General features: G+C 37.7%; 1 protein-coding gene across 2 annotated transcripts; it reads right to left on the reverse strand.

Annotated features, from left to right (window-relative positions):
* Positions 1-9,364: 9,364 nt before the first annotated feature.
* LOC306887315 (ras-interacting protein 1-like) lies at positions 9,365-22,839 on the reverse strand. Of its 2 annotated transcripts, none has more exons than XM_079444958.1 (16): positions 22,339-22,839; positions 21,172-21,293; positions 19,758-20,206; positions 18,459-18,719; positions 18,141-18,364; positions 16,982-17,143; positions 16,366-16,570; positions 14,128-14,426; positions 13,613-13,774; positions 12,552-12,592; positions 12,010-12,161; positions 11,321-11,433; positions 10,944-11,232; positions 10,606-10,769; positions 10,359-10,500; positions 9,365-9,956 (listed from the first exon to the last, which is right to left on the reverse strand). In XM_079444958.1, the coding sequence occupies exons 2-16, from the start codon at positions 21,291-21,293 to the stop codon at positions 9,778-9,780; spliced, it is 2,964 nt and encodes a 987-aa protein (XP_079301084.1). In that variant the 5' UTR covers positions 22,339-22,839; the 3' UTR covers positions 9,365-9,777. The 2 variants fall into 2 exon arrangements, with proteins under 2 accessions (XP_079301084.1, XP_079301083.1); XM_079444957.1 differs by having other exon boundaries at positions 22,432-22,799.
* Positions 22,840-23,241: the final 402 nt, after the last annotated feature.

Raw genomic sequence — 23,241 nt, forward strand, 5'->3', positions numbered from 1 at the left:
AGAACACACACAGTCTTGACAAAAGAGGCATCAGTCTCTCTATATTTGGGCCGAATGTGTATAGATCAGTTCTGGGAGGAGTCTGGGAAAAAACAGAGACTGATTCGGAACAGCAGCTAGCTAAAGCTGCCGTATGACTGCGGTCATCTGCATAAACGTAAGAAGTAATGAGTAAGAGAGAAACAGAGACATAAATTGTCATACCCTCTTTAGATAATGTCATATTGTTGAACAGAAACGGCTATGTCATCTCCTGTTAAGACTGAAAGGATGAAAGCAAGAATGAAGGATCCCTAATGTTTTCTTTACCCTAGCAGCCACTGATGTGGAGAGAAAGCTGTAATTTGGCTCAGTGTCAAGCTCCGCCCACTGAATGATTTACAAATGGCACGCTGTAATTTACTTGAATGAGAACGCATCACTGGAGTTTAACAGGTGATGTCAGAGGGCTTTCCAAAATATCACACAGAGATGTTGACACATACACACCCAACTGCATGCTGCCATTAACAAAGAGTCCTATTGAAGGGATTTTGATAGATTATAAAACAATGCTATAAAACACAAGTACACACAAGCTTTTTATATACAGCCACAAAGATGAAGTCTACTTGTAAATGTAAAGATTATCTCACATAGTAATTACTATATATAGCACACCTGCTTTACTGCTTACAGGATCATTATGATTTCATGAAGACTATGAAAGAAAAACATTGTGAAATCTTATGACAGTAATAAAGACAGATTGTTTCCTCTACTATCGCGAGTGATAGTTAGTACTGCCAAGATGTTTATTTGCCTCATTGTCATTAAAATTATTAAAATCAACATTTTATCTTGTTTGCCAGTACAAATATCTAAACATCCTTAAAAACAAAATACAGTTACTTAAAGAGCAAAACTGCATATGATATTAAGCCTTCATTCTTGAATTAAGTTTTAATTAAGTAGAATTTTTGGTCACACTTTATTTTAAGGTCCAATTCTCAATGAACTCAATGAACAAACCATTAACTACAACTACTACTACGACTACTAAAGACTACTATTAGTAATGTAGTTGTTAAGTTTAGGTATTGGGTAGGATTAGGGATGTAGAATGTGTGCTTTATAAGTACTAATAAACAGCCAATATGCTAATAATAGGCATGCTAATATGCAACTAGTTAATAGTGAGAATTGGTCTCTATACTGAAGTGCTATCAAATTTTTCTCAATATATCGGCAGAAACATTAATATTCAGAGTCAGATCCTTCACAAACCATTCTAAAAGGCTGGTTTGGTTCTTATTATTATCATTGTTGATAATAAGACAAATAATGATAATAATGAAAATAGTTGTGTTGCTTAATATATTTGTGGTGCATGCTACTCTTTTTGAGCAGCATTTATTTGAAATAGAAATCGTTATAATCATATGTGTTTACTGTCACTTTTGATCAGTTTGAATCAGCTTGAATTCTAAAATCGTACTGACCCAAAACTTTTGAAGGTAGTGTAGTTCCAGATATAATCTCTAAAAAACAAGTCTTAATATCTCAGGGTTTGAAATGCCGGAGCCTATCTAGCCTATCTGAAAGATCACAATATTCTTTCAAGTTTTCCCGTTTTAAAACTCTACATAGCACAGAATCTGCACTTCTAAAAGTTTTTAATGATATCCTTTTAGCTACTGACATTGGTGATTGTGTTACTCTGGTGCTTCTTGACTTAACTGCTGCATTTGACACTGCGGACCATGACCGTGTTTTATTTGTATTATATGTCTTGTATGAGTTTTATTTTTCTGTACAGCACTTTGGTCCACTTCTGTGTTTTTAAGAGCTTTATAAATAAAGTTTGATTGATTGACTGATTGATTGATTGAATTTAATAGTAATTACTTTAACAGTGACTATAACATCCATTTTTATTTTGCACCAGATTCCCATGGGATGAAAACACTGCTAAATTTGCAAATTGTTTTAGCTCATTTCCATTTTTTTTGCAAAAATTTAATTTGTGACTTGGATGCACACAGCGTCTGCCATCATCATGCTTGTTTTGGATTGGTCATGCCATTAAAGCTCACTGAACTGAATTGAAAACAGAGAGAGAGAGTAAGAGAAGGTGAAAGAGGCCCAGTGCTTGTTCTCAGACAGTGAGTGATTCCATGAGCTTTAAACACAGTGAATAGGTTAAGTACCTATTATGGGATTGTGGAGGCGTAATAAGAGTTGATGGAGTAGACGCAGCCTTGCCACCACAGCCAAGGCTCAGAGATCCCCACACTCTCTAAAAAGAGAGAGTGAGCGAGAGAGAAAGAAAGAGAGTGAGAGCTCCCCTTCTGTCCCCTTTCTCCCCTCTCTGACACTAATATGGAAAAAACCATGTTTTGAGTGAATACGAATGCAAATATTATTCTTCCTGACTATTACCACTGCAAGCACCTCTGCACAGGCAGCCAAAGCGCTGGACAAAAAGGCCAAAGACTTTCTCAGCGCCTTCAAAGAGAGCCTACATAAAATAAACACCGCCATCAGATTACAGCCGCTAACATGGCTCAGTGTTAGGCCGAGGCCGGGCGCGCAACTGCCTGGTAAGTGTGGGGTCCACTCAGTCAACATGATGACGCAGAACGGAACAAAAGCACGACAGAAAAACCAGGTCTGACGGAACACAGCCCTAACCCGCAGCACCGCTGACCCCTCCGCTGCTGCCCAGGCCCAGAGCAGAGGAGAGACGAAGGGATGAGAGGAGCGCGGAGGACAGATGAGGCGGGATGGCCAAAGGGCTTTAAGCGGCAAGTCGGGGTGTGGTGTGCGTTTTGGACGAGACCCCTAAACCCGAGACCAAAGTAGAGACTCCCACAGAAGGCAGACCTGAAAGAGAGCAAATATAAAATGGAGGGAGGGGCAAGGAAAGGTGGGGAGAGAAATGCAGAGCAAAGGTTAAGGTGGAGTGAGGGAAGCTAGATGAGAGTTGTAGGGAGAGGTAAAAGGGACATCTGAGCAGGTGATGTTTAGCCATCCAACAGACAGACAAAACGGGAGCGTCACCGGTGGATAACCTCTTGTTATGACATCACAGGGCTCTTCTAATATGGTGGGCAGCGATGACGTAATCCGCCTGGCAGCAGGAGAAAGTGAATCGGTCCCAGAGGAGAGCCTGGGTGTTTCACTCGTCCCATGTCTAACCCCAAACCTACACTCAGTCTCTCTTTCCCATGCACCCACACATACACACACACACACACACTGGCTACAAACACGGTCCATTTCATGTTGCTCTATTACACATTAAGGATTCGCTTCTGTAAGAATGTAAATGAATACTGACACGTGTTCACTCCCTGTACACTCGCAGATAGAAATACACATGCAAATATGCAAGGATAGATTTTCTCTCTCTCTCAGACGCACACACACACACACACATTGACTTTCTCAGAGCAGAGTAAAGGAAACTCAGGGCAGCTCAACCTCACTGACCGCACCGGCTGCAGACACATCTACTGCGCACACACGTCTCCATTTATACTGTTCACCATCTTTTGCTGTTAACATAATGAAGAGAATTTGTTGTTACAGTTTTTCTCAGTTGCTTTGGTGCATTTCCCAGAACAGAAATGAAATTTTCAAAACTTCTTTTTCAACCTCCACATCATAGAGTCACTTGTGCACATCATAAAAACAGTTTCTCATTCTTTTGAATAAATAAAGTTGCGATTGCTTTGGTACATTCATGCAACTGATTATGTACATTTGTCCGCTGTTTCCTACATTATTAGTTGCTATTGTCATGTTGCTCAAAATGTATTATATAGTTCTCTGTGCTATTGTCTTACCCCTCAAAACATCTAGTCATTAGTTCATCATATAAGCCATTAAATGCAAAATGGTTGATCTATTTGTCATAAACTGTCAAGCATATTTTCTACACATCTCTATTAGACTTTTTGTAAATTTGCCATGAATTGTGCAACTGAATCTTGATAGCACTCAACATAGATGAAATAATGTTGTCAATCATGGCCTTACAATGGCTAAAAATTGGGTGATCGACCATATCCTCAATAATTCAAACATTTTGAAACACTCTTTCAATCAATATCCCACATACAGTAATGTGTAAATTTGTACTTTTGAAAGGAAATATGGCATACATAAGAAGTGCAGCCTTCTGCATTTCAGTACAATAACTGTCATCCAAACTGTAGCCATAGTTTACATCAGGTAATACTACTGTAACAGAGTGCACTGTTACACTTCACACTACTTTACATGTAATACATTCGTACAAAAATAAATGTACAGTACAAATACAAATTGACTCTTCTCAACAAATATCAGATTTTTTTTTTTTTATAAATCCTTAATTTCCATGGTTCACTGTCGTGGTGAAAAAACATCTAAACATTTTGACCAGTGTGGCTCACACGATTACAAAAATACTTTATATTTTGGTGGCCTTGGCCAAATTACTGACACGATAACTAGGTTTTGAAGTATGAATTAAATGTTTTGGGTGAGTAACTACATTTTGCAGACATGCAATAAAGTTCTGAAGTTCCAGCAAACAGTTGTGACATTTGCACAAAAAAGTTTAGAGAATGTTAAGACTGTTTCGAAAAATGTGCCAAAGCAATTGAGAAAAACTGCAAAGACTAATTTTGTAAATAGATGTCTGGAACAAGTGTGTAGCTCATTTGTAACAAAAAACAATTAATAATTGACAGATATAAACAAAAAATGCATTAGACTGGTTATTGCAGATTTTAAAAACTGAAATGGTTTTTAATTAAAAAAAAACAAAAAATCTGCTCTGATGACTTACTTTAAAAGAAGGGTGAAAGTACGCACATCTGAAAATATCTTAGCCAGGTGCAAGATCAAAGGACATCATCAAAAAAGTGGAAAAAAGATCTGCACACTGTTATTCCCTTTATTCAAAATATTTTACAGTTCTTCTCACTCGTTTTGGCACATTTCTCGAATCATCCTTGACATTTGCAAAACAGTAAGTGCATTTCTCAAAACAACTCGTACAAATAGCAAAACACCATGGATTACCTGCAAAAGCCAGTCTCTTGCTCAAAATACTTAGTTCATATCTCAAAAATAAATATCTGTGTCAATGAACATGTCAGTGCCATCAGAATGACAAGTCCTTGTGTCATTGTGTACGGATAAGACAGTCAAATTGCTTAGTCATGTTGTCAATATAACAGTGTACTCTGGAAGGATGTTCTGATGTAAACTATGGCTACAGTTTGGATGACAGTTATTGTACTGAAATGCAGAAGGCTGCACTTCTTATGTATGCCATATTTCCTTTCAAAAGTACAAATTTACACATTACTGTATGTGGGATATTGATTGAAAGAGACTGTTTCAAAATGTTTGAATTATTGAGGATATGGTCGATCTCCCAATTTTTAGCTGCACCCTTCAGCCATTGTAAGGCCATGATTGACAACATTATTTCATCTGATATGCACCTCTGTCCTTGGCCTTGGCCTCTTCTTCCTCTTCCTCTGTTTTGCCTCTGTACACTTCCATGCATCCTTACTCCTCTTCTTCCTCTCGGCTGTTGTCCCTGATCGTTTTCTGGATGTTCATCCATCGTCAGAATTTGTAAATTTTGTGTTCTCCTCTGTCTATATATTCTTTCCAATTGAAGGGTCATGAAATGCACTTTTGAGCTATTTCAGAGAATTGGTTTATAATTGGTTGATCTATATTCTCTTCATTAGTGAGAGTCAAGATTCAGTTGCACAATTCATGGCAAATTTACAGAAAGCCTAATAGAGATGTGTAGAAAATATGCTTGACAGTTTATGACAAATAGATCAACCATTTTGCATTTAATGACTTATACGATGAACTAATGACTAGATGTTTTGAGGGGTAAGACAATATCACAGAGATCTATATAATACATTTTGAGCAACATGACATAAGCAATTGATAATGTAGGAAATAGCAGAGAATTGTACATAATCATTTGCATGGATGTACCAAAGCATTTGCACCTTGTTCAAAGAAATGAGAAACTGCTTTTTTGATGTGCACAAGTGACACAATGATGTGAAGATTGAACAGGTAGTTTTGAGAATTTCAATTCTGATCTTAGAAATGTACCAAAGCGACTGAGAAAAACTGTAAAATAACAACGTTTCAGTCCAAAGACTTTGGATCGAAACTTTGTTATTTAATAACAGTTTGCAGATCTTTTTTCCACTCTTCTGATGACTTTCTTTCAAATGTTATTTGGGAATCAAACTGAGATGACAAAACTTTAAAACAAAGGTGCCTTAAAATATAATTTCATGCTGCAATATTAATAATACTTTCATCAATAAAATACTTGTACATTTAGGCATTTAGTCATGTGTAGTTAAATAGTCATCTACAACTATCAGGACACCAGGGTTGCACGCCATTCAGAATTGGAATTAAAATGCCTTTGAAACTCCATTTCAGTTACTGAATTTGAATTTAATTTAAATTGATGTAGTAAACAGGATGTAGAATTGCAATTTGAATTTAGTAAAAATAAAGGGTAATTTAAATAAATGTCATTTAAACTAAAAATGCATAAAGGCCTTTTTGAAAGTGTAAAAATTAACGGACGGACGGACGGACGGACGGACGGACGGACGGACAGACAGACAGACAGACAGACAGACAGACAGACAGACAGACAGATAGATAGATAGATAGATAGATAGATAGATAGATAGATAGATAGATAGATAGATAGATAGATAGATAGATAGATAGATAGATAGATAGATAGATATACACTTTCCAGCAAGTTATCTCTGGTCAGTGGTCACCAGCATACACTAGCCTGGACCAGAAGAACATCTAAAACCAGTGTGACTCCAGTTTCTGAATGAGAATTTTTTGTTTCATTTCTGTTTAGAGTAATTCAGGCGTATGTTTAGCTATCCTTGAACAAGAGATAAGATATTACTCTCAGAAGCTGAGGAGGAGCCGGTGGCCTGAAGTATCAGGTGATTTAGGTCGCAGCCTGGAAAGCCCCATGTTGCTTCAGGAGGGCACTCAAGACTATTGGACTGCTTGCATCACAAAACTTAAAATATATGCATATAAACATCATACAATACTCTATACTGAGCTTTGCGTTCATGCGCAAAGACAGTTCAGAGGAGCGAGCACACATATCCCGACACATACAGAGACCCTCCCTTCTTCTCTCTTTCCTGACTCAGCAATTTTGTAGGAAACCTGTGTTGCTTTGAAGAGGCGAGAATCTATCATTACTTGAGAGATGCAGAAAAAGAAAGCAAGCAGCCAGAATAAGTGCTCCATTGTCTACCCCGTCACCCCTCCTCCTCCCTCTGCCTTCGAAAAATAATTGTGTTGTCCTAATTACAGAGAGGAACTTCAACAGGTGCGGGTATCTGCACCTGGAGGAATGGGTGTACATATGTGAGTGTGTGTGTGTGTGTGTGTGTGTGTGTGTGTGTGTGTGGCTGTCCATGAGCAATGCAGACATATTTTTAAGGACAGGGCAGACAGTGACAGAAAGAGGATGGGGAGGCTGACTGTTCGCATCAACACTGGCATCACTGACCCATAGCTGTATGACCAGCATGACTGAAAAACATCTTTACTGCTTTAACCCAAATAATAATCATCAATTATTCCATGATGACAAGTTCAGAACAGCCCCTGGACTGTCTCACTCATAAACCACACATATTTGCAAATCAGAAGTCGTATAGTAACTTAATTGATTACATTTTCACCACAGAGAGGCTAAATCATGACTCATACAAATCTGCCACCGACTTGAGACGATGACATGGAGCGGATGATGGGGGTTTAGGACAGAGGAGGTCTGGTGCTGCTGGCTGGACGAATTAAAAATCCGGTGTGATGTAAACGGCTCTCACGGGATCGCATTCTTACCGTAAAAACGGCATAATAAAACAATTGACCGGAAAGGACGGAGATCTGGCACGTTGTCAAGATCCAACGCGGAAAAGACAACATGCTTTTACAATAAGTGTGGATTAAAGGCTTGATATGACGTCAGTGAGTGTCTTGGGAATTTTTTTTTCATATCCTCAAAAACATGCAAATCTAAACAAACGAAGCAAGGATGGGCTTGACGCCACTTCCACTCATCGCGTCGTTTAGGTCAAGAACAGTGAGTGTTTATTTTCGAACGTCACTGTGAGTGAGAAGGTTGTTTTATCAGGAATAAGAAACTCAACAGTGGCCTGTGAAGTGTACTCCCTCCGTCACAACATAAGAGATAGTTCTGTCTACAATAAATATACACTTCAAACTACACTTAACCCAGGGTTAGGCAAAGTTTCACACTTGTTAAGGGGTTTAGCACCACTTTCGACCCAGGGTTATAGCAGCCCTGTAGCAGAGTGGAATAATGCAGTGCATGTGTTTCTGTAAACATACGCTTTACTGACTTGACCATCAACACTGTTAAAACAAGTTCAAATAAATTAATGAATGACAACTAATTCTGTTTTTAAATTCTAATATTACTTGCCTCTCGCCAACTATAAACCTCAGTAAATATTCACAGAAATCACAGAAACTTTCAAGCACTGTGTTTAGTCTCCATATCTTAGGAAAATGTTACATGTTTTAACTGGAGTGAAGACAACATAGGCCTATGTGTTTGCTTTTATAATTGTTTGAGACTAGAACGGATTTATGCAGCGACCTTTTCAGAGATGAACAAACAGATAAAGTCATGAGTTCAGTCATTGTTGCTGACCTCATAAATATGTAAATCATAATCCTGGGTTTAACCCTTAATTAGCCTATGTTTACCCAGGGGTCAAACTAGTAGGCCTATCTAAATGCTTTAGCCTATAGGTTACGCCAAACACCGTAGAAACACCAGTTATTACTGCAATAAAATAGTGTTAACATTGGTATTAGGATAGTTGAACCGTCATCAAATAAAGAATTAAATAAAAAAGATAAATAAAACCCATATGTATATTTATTATGGTTTTCGGTACTAACTAACTATAGTAACTGTGGTATTTAGGCGTGAACTATTTCTATATGGTTTCATTGTAAGGGCACCTGCAAGTATCAGAATTTCCACTATAAATAGTTATGGTATAGGCTATAATAAGTATTTATAAAAACCTTTATATAACACAACTTAAAATAATTGTCAGGATACTGATTCTCATTAATATATAAGTCATGATTAGTGATATGAATTTTCAGTGGAGTCTGGAGTCCATTGCGATCATGCCACCCAGTGTTGATTAATAGAACAGCAGGTGGCCACCGCTTTTCCCAACAGCTTCTCACTAGATGTATGAGAATCCATTAATAATAATAATAATAAAAAAACATGCCAGTAGGTTAAATGTAATTTTTATTTATTACAGACATGTGAAAAAATATTATCAATGCAATTGATTTATCTGATCATAACAGCTTGAATTGTTTGTTGTAGTGTCATATTTAGTAAGATTAACAGTGAAAAAAATACTGTGTAAAATAACAGGCTGGCATTTATCATTGCAACCAGGCAATGAATCTCCTCTAGCATAAACCCTTAGGGTAACTAATGCAATGCATTATACATATTCCTAATAAAGTCAGTGTATATCCATTAAAATCCAACAGATGTGCTTGACAGGCAAAAAAAGAAGAATGTCATCTGATATGAACAGGTCTTTATGTAGCTTACTAGTGTCTAAAGACTGGTAGTTTCTCTATGTGAGAACTAGATAATGTTCATAATTTGACAACTGGAATGAATTAATGTTACAGTCTAGTCCGCTGATTAGCAGGAAGTTCATCCTGGTCGAGCCCCCACAGGAACGTTCGCAGGCGTGTCACTTCCTTCATTAGCTCAGGACTTGGGATTGGCTGAGTCAGATCCAGGCGAGGTGTCTCGTTAGGCAGGATAAGAGGAGGATGGTCCAAGAAACTCTCAAAAATATCTTAAAATATGTGAATACAGACAAAACATATATATTATGTATAAAATAAATATAATATATTAAAAATATATACACTACAGTTTGGGGTTGGTAAGATTTGTGCAATGGTCTTTTATGCTTACTATGGCTGTATTTATTTGATAAAAAAATACCATAAAAACACAAAAACAAAATTGTGGATTCTTTGATGAATAAAAGTTGAAAAGGACAGCTTTTTTCTGAAACATAACTTTTGTATCATGTCTTTTTTTTACTACATTCTTGCTAAAGAAAAAATATACTGACCCCAATGCTTCTAAACAGTAGTGTATATTATATAAGTAGATATAAAATAGTTTGACAGGCGTATTATCATTAGTATATACAGTAAGAATGTGTTCATGTATTTAGGTTGTTACTCACCACCTCCAAGTTCGGTACCAAGAGGCGGAGCCCATGAAGACGGTGGGGCTCTGGTTGGTCCAAGCTTATAATGAGTAAGAAGGTGGTGAAGCTGGGAAGGACTTAGCAAAGGATGTTCTTCCTGTAAACTTGACCAGGATGACTGAGGAACAGAGTGACAGTTCATTGTCATGTGACTGAGTTAAGGATGTGAAAAGCATTGCATTACATATTCAGTGCATGGGCCAGTTTGTTCTCAAACCCTCACCTGAATAAGGCGGGTCTTAGGTATGCACAGGAAGTTGACCGTAACTGATAGCTTCTTTAGGAACTCTGACGCAATATCTCCAAGGCCTGCTCCTTGTAGCCAGTCTAAGACCAGGTCCAGATTTGTTCTAATTTGAACCGCACGTGACCAAGAGAATAGAGAATCTGTAAAAGATGTCACAAATTAATCATTTTCAACCTCACACTTGCATTTGTGCTGGTCGTCCAGCTATTAACCCATCGCCATCATACCCTGCTCAAGTCAACTGCTGTGCTGTCATCGCTGCCCGAAACCATGCGCAAATACAACTGTGTTTATGAAAGACTGTAAATTCTCACCTCTCTCCAAGAGTGTGTTGAGCAGAGACGTGTTTGTGAAGAAGAAGAGGTAGCCAAATGTTTGGGAGGTTAGCGGTGGAGAGAGGCAAACGTCTCGTGAAAGCTGCAGAGAGCAGCGATACACTTCCACCAGTCCAGCGACGGTGGGCGGCAAAGTGGAGACGTCTTCTTCCTCATTTCCTTCCCCTTCATTACCAGCTCTGTCCTTTGGTCCTGCTTTTCCTTTCTTCTTCTCCTCACTGGAGAATGGGTTAGTGTCTAACAGTGCTGGGAGCAAAGAGTATAACGTCTGAAAGAGAGAGGAAACTGAGTTTTAAATAAATCAAATGCTTTATACAAATGTGTCATCCAAGCACCACTGATGCACATTCTCTAACCTTGGTCAGATGGTAAACACACTGCTGAAAGGTGTGCATAATGACGTCATCCAGCTGTGCCAGAGCCTCAGAACAGGTGTCCATATCAGCTGAGAGAACGGGGTCACCCGGGACTACAGGTTATGATGAGACAAACCATAAAGAAACAGGTGGATCCTTCATTTAATATTTAAACTCAAAATGTCAGTAAAATCATATGGAGAAGTTGCAGATGAACATAAATCATCCCAAGTGCCCTGGTAAGTTTTAACATTAATCATTTATAATAATAGCAACCAGTTTCATGATATTAATTGACAATAAAATGTGTTATTTTACAAGCTCATCTTTGAAAGAATAACATCTACTGTTGGTTGATATCATGTGATGAGTACATTCTGGCATTTTACAGAGATTTTGACTGTTTATTTCATGAACTGTTTGTATTTGAGTTTTATGAGTCATAAGTTTGGTTGAATTTATTATCATTGTAATTCTATTCAAAGTTGAGGCCTAGTTCGCGGTGCCTAATTTTTGCTTAGACTAACAGGTTTACTAAAAAGAACAAGATGGTATTAAAAGTGATGAAAGAAAACTTATTTAGTCTAAAAAAGACATAACACGTCTACAACCAAAGATACAGCATGTTATGCACCACAAGTATTTTTTGTTTTGAGAAAACATGCTGTAATTGCCAATCTCGCACTAACCTTCAAATTCCCATTCTTTTTCCATGATTTCAACTTTGACCTGAAAGAAGTTGAGGAGCTCCGTGGCATTGGACATCCAGAACATAAGAGGTCGAAGGTCAGAGGAGAGCTTCTGGATTGGTGGAGGAAGTTCAACATCAGCCTCTGCTGAGCTGAACACACATCAAAAAACATAAAACCTCAGCATAGTGCACAAAATCCACACATATATTTATACATACATTTGTTTAAATGGTTGCTATTATAATCAAATTAAAAAAATAAAATTAAAATTAATTAAATATATAATACACAATACAAAAGTTATTATATAATTGCATGATGCTGTTATATAATTGTATAATTTCTTTAAATAGACAGTATATTCTAGGCATGCATCCACAGGCATTTCACAGTAAAGGATTATTTAAAAAATGGCAAAACAAGTTCAGTGTTGGGTAAGGTGAGAGGAATTTGCTGTTTGCAGGCCTGTCACAGAGCAACAATGTTTGAACAGTGTATACAGATCTAGTACAGCATGGAGAGGTAGTGCAGGTTCTTACTTTTGTGTTGGATGTTTGTCACCGAACTCTTTAATTTTGTCCTGAAAGATGAATAATGGAACAGACAGGGAGAGAGAGAGAGATTAAAGCAGACTCGGATGAATGCATGGGCGGGAGTGTTTGGCTGATGTGTCCGGACAATGACAGCACATTTTCCAAACGGGTGGAAATGACATCAGTCAACCTCTGTTTACAAACTACGGCGAAATTCCAGTGAAAGCCCATCTGTGTCTGCAGCTGTGGCTCCTCAACCACAGCTTCACAGTGCAGAGACAGAGTCCATTTTAAAACACTCTCAGATAAACTAATAGTGTGTGTTGTGTGTTTTAACCATTAGTCCAGTTTTATCTCTGCAGTGGTTTGACAAACCACCAAAGTGTCAAGAACAGTGACAGCCTGTTCAAGTCATGTCATGTTCATTATCACTTTTGCACTCCAGTTGCCGTCTCAGTGCTGTTTTATAACAGCCCAACTCGGTACTTTACTTAACTCCTAATAAAGGTTTTGGTTTTACACTTCATGATTTCACGATGTTTTATCCAGACCAGCGGTTTCCATCCTATTCTGCCCCATTGGTAAGACTCAAGCAACTCTTCATCAACACAAATCAAATCAAATCAAATCTAATCCCTTTATTATCACACCAAACCTGACATGTGATCTTTTCACCTCATATTATGGATATAATTTAGCATGATCATTTTTAATATTATTAAAATAACTATTATTACAATGACTCACTTAAACACAAATCTACAAATGTACTGCAGGTGAAAAAGACCCAGAAGTATTTGTCATAATTGCATTTGATATTGGTTTGATTGGCAGACATTTGATGGGATGAAAAATACAAAACATAAATACTTAAGCCCTTTAATTAAAAAAAGTACAAGATTAATGTTTTTAATTATTAAAATAATGAGTATTTAATTAGTAAAACAATACATTTTATATTTGTTAAAAATTGTCATTTCTTTAAAAAAAAAAAAAAAAAAAAAAAGCTAAATCACATACACACAGCCTTGGTTAGGAATCACTGCACTAGACTTTTGGATACTCACCCAAACAATTCCTTTGATTTGATTGGCTGCCTTTAAAAGTAGCTGAGGTAATAATGCAGGATCCAGATGTTTAGAGGTGTAGTCAATCATGAGCGACAGAAGATAGGCAGGTGCTAAAGCCCCGCCCCCTGAATCTGGGGTGGAGTTCTTCGAAATAATTTCCTGAAATTTAAGTAGCAGTAGTAACCGACTTGTATAAATAACTATAATGAAGCCATGGCAAAACTGAAAGTACAGCCGTATTTGTTACACCACAATTTACCAGTGATAATATTTTTCCTAAATGAAGTTTCATTGAAGTTTCATATTTACTCACTAAATATGCCATATTATAATCATTTACGCTGAAATGTTGGCGGAGCTGCTGTCTGATTTTTAAATCACTGTAGCCTGCAGTTTGTCTGTTGCAGTAAATCATTATGATAAACCCCCTGTCAGAACTCTGTATTTACATGCACTAGTGTTTGTTTATGACAGATATATCAGAAGGAGTATTCGATTGTATCAGTGTTTACCTGCAGCAGGGTATCCGCATGTTTGGCCTGGAATCTCAGCAGTGATTCCGTGGACCCCAGATACTGCCTGAGTATTTCCTGTCTATCTGTCATCCCGCCAGGGCCGTAGGAAGTTGACATGTCACCTTGCCATGGCGGTGGTAAGGCCAGGGGCGGAGCGGGGGTCACACGGGGGTCACGGTAAAGGAAAAGGAAGTGGCTGCCAAGACCCAACAAGTCTCCAGGCTTTAGGGCTGCTTCCCTATAAAGTGGGGCTCCGTTAAGAGTGACAGGTCCTCCTCTGAATGGACGTGCCAAGGCTGAAGAAGAATAAAAACCAGAAGTATAATTGCAAACAGTATAGAGCAAGCTACTGTAGCTAGCTGAGCTGGCATCCACTGTACAGAAAAAAACTAAAAGATGAAAACGTGGTTGCACTTGAAGCTACATGGCAAACGTGGCTTGCTATATATTTAAAATACTTCTTTAAAACAAATATGATGTAATAGTGAGCATGTACAAATACTTATTTAAAACAAATATGATGTAATAGTGAGCATGTATAAATACTTCTTTAAAACAAATATGATGTAATAGTGAGCATGTATAAATAAATAACATGTATAAATAAAGCTGTACAATATACTTAAGCAAAACCACAGTACCACCATGGTACATAGCCACAAAATAAATGGAATCACAGTGGTATTCAAGTGCTTTTGTGTACTAGTAATGTTTTTGCTTGGTAAATGTATTTACCTCCGTTGATTCACAAATATGTGTAAGTGTTAAACTTAATAGTGACCTTCTTCACTGCTAGCAATATACGCTAACATAACAATAGAATTTGCATGTTTTTATTTTGTTAGTAGCAACCTTTTCGCTGTCTGTGTTATGCTACACTACGTGACTTTTGATGAACTAAGATTGTTGAATTTTGTGCGATTTTGATTTTTATATACAGGTGATCAATAGAAGATCTGCGTGAACTCTTAGCTAAATTAAAACTTTAAATCTACAGAATTTCAGCATTGCAGCAAAGCAGAGTAGATTACATATATTAACATTTTCAATGTATTGTATGTTGGATTATGATTTTAAAAAAGATGATTTTGACTTTTGTCCGGTGAAGAGCGTCTAAGCTCGAAACATCACCTGCGGTCAGTGTTGCCAATTTAGCAATTTTGTAGCTAGATTTAGTGACTTCTGCACCCCTTTTGAGACTTTTTTCAAAAGTTTAGGGACAAATATAGCGACTTCTTAGACAAACCTTATCTAAGTTCTTATCTTGCCCACTGATCTATATTCATCTTTATATAGATCAGGAAAGGAAAGGAAAGGAAAGGAAAGGAAAGGAAAGGAAAGGAAAGGAAAGGAAAGGACGTGTGGCCAAGTATGGTGGCCCAGTCCGACTCTATATCCATTAGGCCACGACTTGCCATTACGATGTCATCTAGTGACATTTAGCTACCAGTTTTAGCTACTTTCAATTGACAGCAGTTGGCAACACTGCCTGCAGTGAGAACATAAATAAAAAAAAATTCTATCTCTGGAGCTGTGCCTACTTTAAGTTTTTGGTTCAAAAAAGATGACTTTAACATTATATTACGACCAGCGTCCATAGAAACGCTCAAAGTCTAGCGCAGGGGTTCTCAACTCTAGCCCTCAAGGTCCACTTCTTGCAGAGTTTAGCTACAACCTTGATCAAACTCACCTGGCTGTAAAGTTCTAGCAATCCTGAAGACCCCAATTAGCTTGTTCAGGTGTGTTTGTTTAGAGTTGGAGCTAAATTCTTCAAGACAATGGACCTTTTGAGATCCCCTGTTCTAGCATGACTGTAGCTTGAATTACGAACCGATTCATACCATTTTGGTAATTCCTTTGATAATTAATTGAAAGGAACTTCAATAGATTCTTTCGAGTCTCTTTCAAATGTGATTCTCAGAAGAATTACTTGATCACAGAAATATCGTGAGTGAAAAAGTTGCAGAATTTGTCAGCGCTCTTTAATCAATAATAATATTCAGATACTGAGATATTTAGTTAAACGTCCCAACACTGATTGCAGTATTACCGTTTTTCCACATCAGTACTTTCTATTCCTGTTTTATCGCGAATGTTTGAAATCCTTGGTGCCACATTATTGAATATGAATGTGAAAATCGAAAGCAGAGCCCATTTGCAATAATCCCCTTAAGTTTTGTTTTGTGTTGTGGAATTTTATTCATTAGTTTTATCTGACTTTCGTTGTCAGGGTACCTTGACCTCTCGGTTGCTCTGGGACGGCTGTGTCTCTTCTGATCAGAAGGTGTCGGGCAAACACGTCAGGCGCTGAGAGGTAAGTGTCCACTTTTAGAGGCCTCTTCCCCTTCCTCTCTCTCTCCCTGTCCATCTCGCGCTCACGGAACGTTGGCTTCCGCCCAAAAACATGTGTGGGACCCGCCATTATGTACAACACAAAGTCCTAAACCAATAATAAACAAGAAAGTGAGAGGGTGAGAAGGAGAACGGCGACGACAGAGAGTGGAAAAAAGCTGTTATGATCTTCATTGTGGTCTTTACTCCAATCTGTGCAATCTCCTATCTTAAGTTGCAAAAACACAGCGGCGATAAGGAATGAAGAGTGTTACAGTTTTCAACAATGTGTGCTTGTGTGAGGTCATTGTGCAGAGATGAAGATGTAGACACAGCATGCTTGTGTTGGAATTGTCCGGCCCGTGTGTATATAGAGCTTCTGTACGGCTGTTTTGTGCAGCGTGTTCAATGGCCATTCCACTCAAAGGTATGAAAGCGCTGATGGTATGTTGTGATTAGAGGAATACAGGTATGAAGTCATGGCATGGCTGTAAGATAAGTGAGATGATGCATGTCTAGCCTTGCTCTGGTCATAGCCTTGCAGTAACAGGAAGTAAGGCCGATCTGTCGGTGGAAGGATCAGGCTCTGCGACATCACTTCCAGGTCACAGGTGTCTCTGTCTTCTTCTGCTGCCCGAGTGCGTCTGTCTGTCTCACCTCCACCACTTCTTGACCCAGTGACCTGACAAAGCAGAGACGGATAGTACTGTGAATGGATTGCATGCATTTACTGTATAATGGCACAAACATGTATTAAATGGATTTTAATGTTGTTTAATTTAGTATTAGGGGTTCAATTTAGGGATATTTTAGGGACATGTAGTAGGGATATATTATAGGGTTTAACAATAAGGATGTGAGAGATCAAGAGCCAGTTGACAGAACTGTCATTTGACCTATTGAGCCAGTGCTATATATTTAAAGTTTTCCTCTGCATGTCAGCTTTTTAAAATTATTAGCTCGGTAAAATAAACACAGATGATTTTTGTTGAAATTGTAATAATGACTCGACTAATAGTCATGGAAGCAACAGTTGCTATCTTGCGTTTTTCTTTATTATAGTTATTATTTAATTTTTTCATGTAAAACTTGCGTAAAACATTTTTAAACAACTGAAACATAATGTTAAATATTTAAATATTATCAATATTGCACATTTTAAATAATTCTAAATATAATACATTTATTAACAATATGTTTTAAGCATTTACTTTATGATGTGTCAATTCTGCTTGCCAATGTTTAGCTAGGTAAATGATCTGGCTGGCTAACATGGCTTTATCAAAATTGTAATAATGACTTGTTAATGATAGTCTTAGAAGCTTCAGTAATTCGTTTTATATAGTTGATAAAAAATCAGTAAATTTCTGACAAATTAGTAAAAATGTTAAAACTTCAAAATAAACATTTACGTTAAATATTAAATGTTAATATTCAAATATCATAAATATTATACTGTACATTGAAATACTTCTAAAAATGACATTATGATTTTAGAAATATATATTTTAGCAAATAGTATAATTTAACAAGTGAATATATTGGAAGGGAAAATAGAAATCTTAACTACTAGCCTAAATCGGGCAAGCAAGAAAAATAGTTAGGCCCTGTGTTATAAATTTGAATTCACATTATTGAGGTTGAGATGTACTGGCCATAAGTTGGCCTGTTTATTTTACCTCTCCTCCTTCAGCTGCTATCATGCTCACTATGTTCTTTCTATCCTGTCCATTTGGGGCATTGCCAGAACGCCGAGGGTCATTGCTAGCGTTGCCCTGACGACGTCGTAGAGTCAGGTTCATATCACTAATACTCCTCCTCAGTTCTGTGTTCCGCCCTCGATGACCTCGTTCTTCTTCTGGCCCGCCCCCAGAGGACATGCGGCTCCGCCTCCAACGGACTCCTGTTACCACAATAGTGTTTCCCCACAAATTAATAGTCACACCGGTTAATACACTTGTAAAATGTCTTGCAGTTAAATATGACGATGTTCCAACCTTGATAGCTCTCTCCATCCCTCTCTCTCTCTTTTTCCTTCTCTTTCTCCTCCCTCTCATATTCATCAAGGCGCTGGATCTCAAACCGTCGTTCAAAACCATCCTTCGGCCTCCACATATCCACTAGCTGTAAGGGGCATTCCCAGGATGCCACGCTCCTTCGGCACTCTGTTTGCCATTTAATGGCTCCATCTGGCTGCTGAATGGGCTTTCCAATGACATCACATAACAGGAAGTCCTCGGGGGAATATTTCTGGAGAGCTGACCAGGTGAACAGGAAGTTGGGACATTTAGAAGGGAATGATACAATGAGCGGTATAAAGCCTAATTTCCTACATCTAATCTGTGATGCCTCCACTCTGAAGAATGCACATTTGATTATTTGCAGGTTGCTTTTGAAGTTTTATTTTTCATACATAACAAGATAATGAATGGATGAACCAAGTATGCAGGCCAATATGAAGCTTTCATCATTATTTAATCACCCTCATGTCATTCCAAATGTGCATGTTCTGTATTTCTGAAGAATCTTATCTTAGTTCTTTCCAAACAACAACCATTCAACCACAAAAGTGATTCATACAGATCATGCGCTTTATTTCAAGCCTACTGAGGCCATAACTTTTTTTGTTGTTGTGAGGAACAGAATGAAATATATACTACTGTTCAAAAGATTAAAATTAGTAAAAAAAAACATTTGGAAGAAATGTTTTACTTTTATTCAGCAAGGATGCATTAAATTTGTCAAAAGTGACAGTAAAATGTTTACATTGTTAAAAAAAGATTTCTATTTCAAAGAAATGATTTTGAAAGAATCACGGTTTTCACACACAAAAAAAATAAAAAATTAAGCATCACAACTGTTTTTATTGATAATATTGATGATAATATAATAATAACAACAAAAAAGTTCTTGAGCACCAAATCAGCATATTATGATGATTTCTAAAGGATCATGTGACACTGAAGACTGGAGTAACGGCTGCTGAAATTCAGCTTTGCCATCACAAAAATAAATTACATTTTAAAACATATAAAAATGTAAAGTTATTTTAAATTGTAATATTATTGCACAATATTATTGTTTTACTGTATTTTTGATCAAATAAATGCAACCATAGTGAGCATAAAAGACTTTATTGGGTGGACTATTGCTTTAAAGTCACACTTTTATGATATCTTTATGGTGCTTTTGTGCTTTTTTGAATTTTGACAGGTGTGGCCATGGAGTAAATGATGCATAATTTTTACAAAATACAGACTAACTAGACTGTGTCACCATTACAGGGAAAGAAATACCTGTGTCTTCACTCTCGTTCTCTCTTTCTCTCTCAGTGTAGCGGGTGATGACCTGCTGAATGAGCTGGCGGGCAGTGGAGTGCATGTTTGCCAGCAGGCTCCGATAGTTAGCTCCACTGGACAGGGCATCTCCATAGATCTTGACCAGTCCAGGGGCGTTTGAGGAAGCGGGAGGCAGGTAGTGATGTGATGAAGGGGTGGCAGAATGAGCCCATATTTCCCTCTCACGTTCTCCAATGGCACGGTCTCTGTCGCTATTGGACCGGCCTCTCAGGAAAAGGTGAGACAGCCGCTTGGCCCGGGACTGCTGATTGGCGGGGCGAGGGCGGAGGAAGGCTGGAGAAGGGGATGGAGAGGGTGGGGCAAGAGAAGGGGTGGAGTGAGAGAGGGAGGAAGGGACTGATGATGGGGCCTCGGGAAGGGAAGCGGCATCTGAGCTGGTTGTGGACCTGATTAAACGAAAGCAACAGGAAGGAGGTGATATACAAATCATACATTGTATACTACATATTAATCTTAAGTGTGTACAGTAAAGCATCTGTGTTGATGTCATGCTGGCAAATCTTTCCATAATCTGCCCCCATTACTTGGAAAGAGAAATGTTCTTAGTAAACTGTTAGACCAATGACACTGAGTTTGTTTGTCCATATCAATTCATTTATATAAAAAAAAAATAAAAAAATTAACAGTTTAATTCATAATACAATGACTTGAATTATACTATAATATTATATAATGAACATGTTCTAATGCCTGAAATTCTGAATTCAAATTTATTTAAATATTTTTTAATTAAAAATAAAAAAAATGTCAAGGTGGTACAACTGTACTGATATGATAATGAAGAAAAATTATGAAATTAGTAGTAGCAGAAGTAGTGATTTAATATAAAAATTAATATATAAAAACTTGGTGCAACCAACATACAAGCAAACATGCACATGAAAAAATAAAAGAATAAATAAATAATATTGTCCTTATAAATGCTCTTATTTTGAGTCTGCAAGGGTCAGATTTTTACTTTGAATTATATTTACTTATTGACCGTATTGACCTTGATTGTTTGTCAAGGTCAATAAGTCTCTTAAAATATCAGATAATTTGCCTTTTTGCCTTTGCAAAAGGTCAGGCAAGGTTAGTATGTCATAAATATATTTTACCTTGCTAAATTCATTTTAAAACCTTTTTAAAGGTAATGGTGAAGGAATGGTAAATGTTTACACACGTGTATTGAAGGGTAAATGGAAAATATGGTGTTAGATTCTCCTTGAAAGAAAAGTTATAAAAGTTTTTCCTAATGAAACCAACATGTACACATTTCTAAGAACCTGGCACATGTTTTAAACTTTTCTTTATCTTGGACACTCTTATTTGTCATTGATCCAGAGAGTAAGAGAAAGTTCAGAACACTGACTTGACTGATGCTGCACTGGGCCAGCGAGCTCCCAGCTTGGCAAAGTGTTTCCGTGGAGAATTTATCCACAAGCCCACTGGGAAATGGAGCTTCCTAAATCGGGGACTGCCAGACTCCTCCATCTGAGGGAATAAGAGAGAGGGAGGTGAGGACTGGACGGGAGTGTGGAGAATGGAAAGATAAAATGACAAAAATATATTCAGAACGGAAGGACCACGGGGGGAAGTAGGAAAAAGCAAGAAAGGGAAATGTCTTAACAGTCAGAGAAAGATAGATGCAGAGAAGCACCAAAAGACCACTGACACAAGATATCAATATTAGGCATCAAGCAAGACTTTAAAGCTTTAAAACATTTCATTCTCTAGATATGTGTGTCGTTATTGAGATTTATTCCTCTCCAAAATCAGATTTCGGCAGTGAATGACATTCCGTAGACAAATGGCAGGAAAAGCTAGCGTGCCTTTAATAATGAGGACGTGCAGTGTCATACGTTCTTCGTCATCTAAGAGCCTATGAGTAACAGAGCATTAACGCATTTAGCAGGGAATGCCACAAAGTTGACAGGGCAGGCGGTGAATAGTTATGGCTCTGAAAAAAAGATTTATTTCACATTCATATCTAGATGTCTAATGAAAACCAGAGGTTTGGCACTGTTGCTCCTGAGCTAAGCAAACTCATGGAAGTCAAGTAAGAGTCAAGTGGCTTCGCCAAGAGGCCATGACGAGGATATCAACCAACATGAAACTATCACTGCTGAGGATAAGCCATGCAGCCAAACCACATTCTATGAATATCATCCTTGTTGTACTTTGATTAAAAGCACTGAAAGGTGGCTATACATAATAACATACTTTTTTTTTTGTCCTCCACCTAGATTGTGGACTCCATGCATCGTCACAGACAGACGGGGAAACCCCCTAAACAGACCCCCTATGTGGCGTATGTTCCTCAAAAGTGAAGTTGACTTTTAATATGTTGACTCTTTGACCACAATTGATTTCATCACATTCTACAGAGTAAATGGTGGATGTAGAACAACCAAGAAACAAAATTTATAACTTCTGGTTGGGAAAGGTATTCAGTATATGCTGACTACAGTTCCAAATCAGTCATTTTGCATCGGTAAAATGGCTTTTCTCACCACTAGATGATCTGAATGTGACTTACCCACTGTGACGGGCTTCCGCTTTATATCAGGATAAATCTTCAGAATGGATGTTGTTGTTTGTGAAGTGTATTATAATAATATAAAATAAATACCAGTGGAGGTCGGTTCTGTGTCTCCTTATTCCAGAATAAGTAGGTTTAAATAGTCCATTTTCTGCAAGAGGCCTTGCTTTGCTTTACAGGAATTTGTCCTTTCACCCAGTTTTTAGCATCTTTTTCATTTTCGATGTATAAGAATGATCCTCAAGTCCTTATTCTTGCTTTCTATTTCTCTGTCGTTTCTTTCTCCCCTTTTCTGCGTCTATAGATAGAGAAGCAGGCCCATTGTTCTAAATGACAGAATTTCCTTCCTCCCCAATGGACAACACCTATATCCTGAGAAAGAGCGAGCGAGAGAGAGAGAATATGAAGTATATGACACTGCTGTACATACAAAGAGCAAGACGAAAAATGTTATGAGCACTAGTCAGGATGTCCATTATGTTCATTCAAAATCAAAACAGAGCCGGAAACTGTCTGACAGTTGGAGAACTCAATAGGCTCGAGTCAGGACAGACGCCATATTGAATTTTACAGGATTAAATATAGTGCTACCCTGACTAATGGAAATATATATGAATGAATGAAAACAGTATATATGTTTATTATTCAAGGCACTAGCACAAGACTAATTAACACTTGCCTCAGCATGTTTTTTCCAACACTTGTTTTGTGTTGTAGGGCTTTTGAAAAAAGGAAACAGGAAACCTGGGACAGGATGTCAAAGACAGAGAGGCACCTGTAACCTTTGACCTTGTCAACAACAAAATGATATGTCAGGAAAGAAGAACCCTGTATATATCCCTACATGTGAATGTGTCTATCCTTATTTGTATACGTACAAGACTAAGAAAGACATATACT

Source organism: Barbus barbus (genome assembly GCF_936440315.1).
Source record: "Barbus barbus genome assembly, chromosome: 21".
NCBI classification, from domain to species: Eukaryota; Metazoa; Chordata; class Actinopteri; order Cypriniformes; family Cyprinidae; genus Barbus; species Barbus barbus.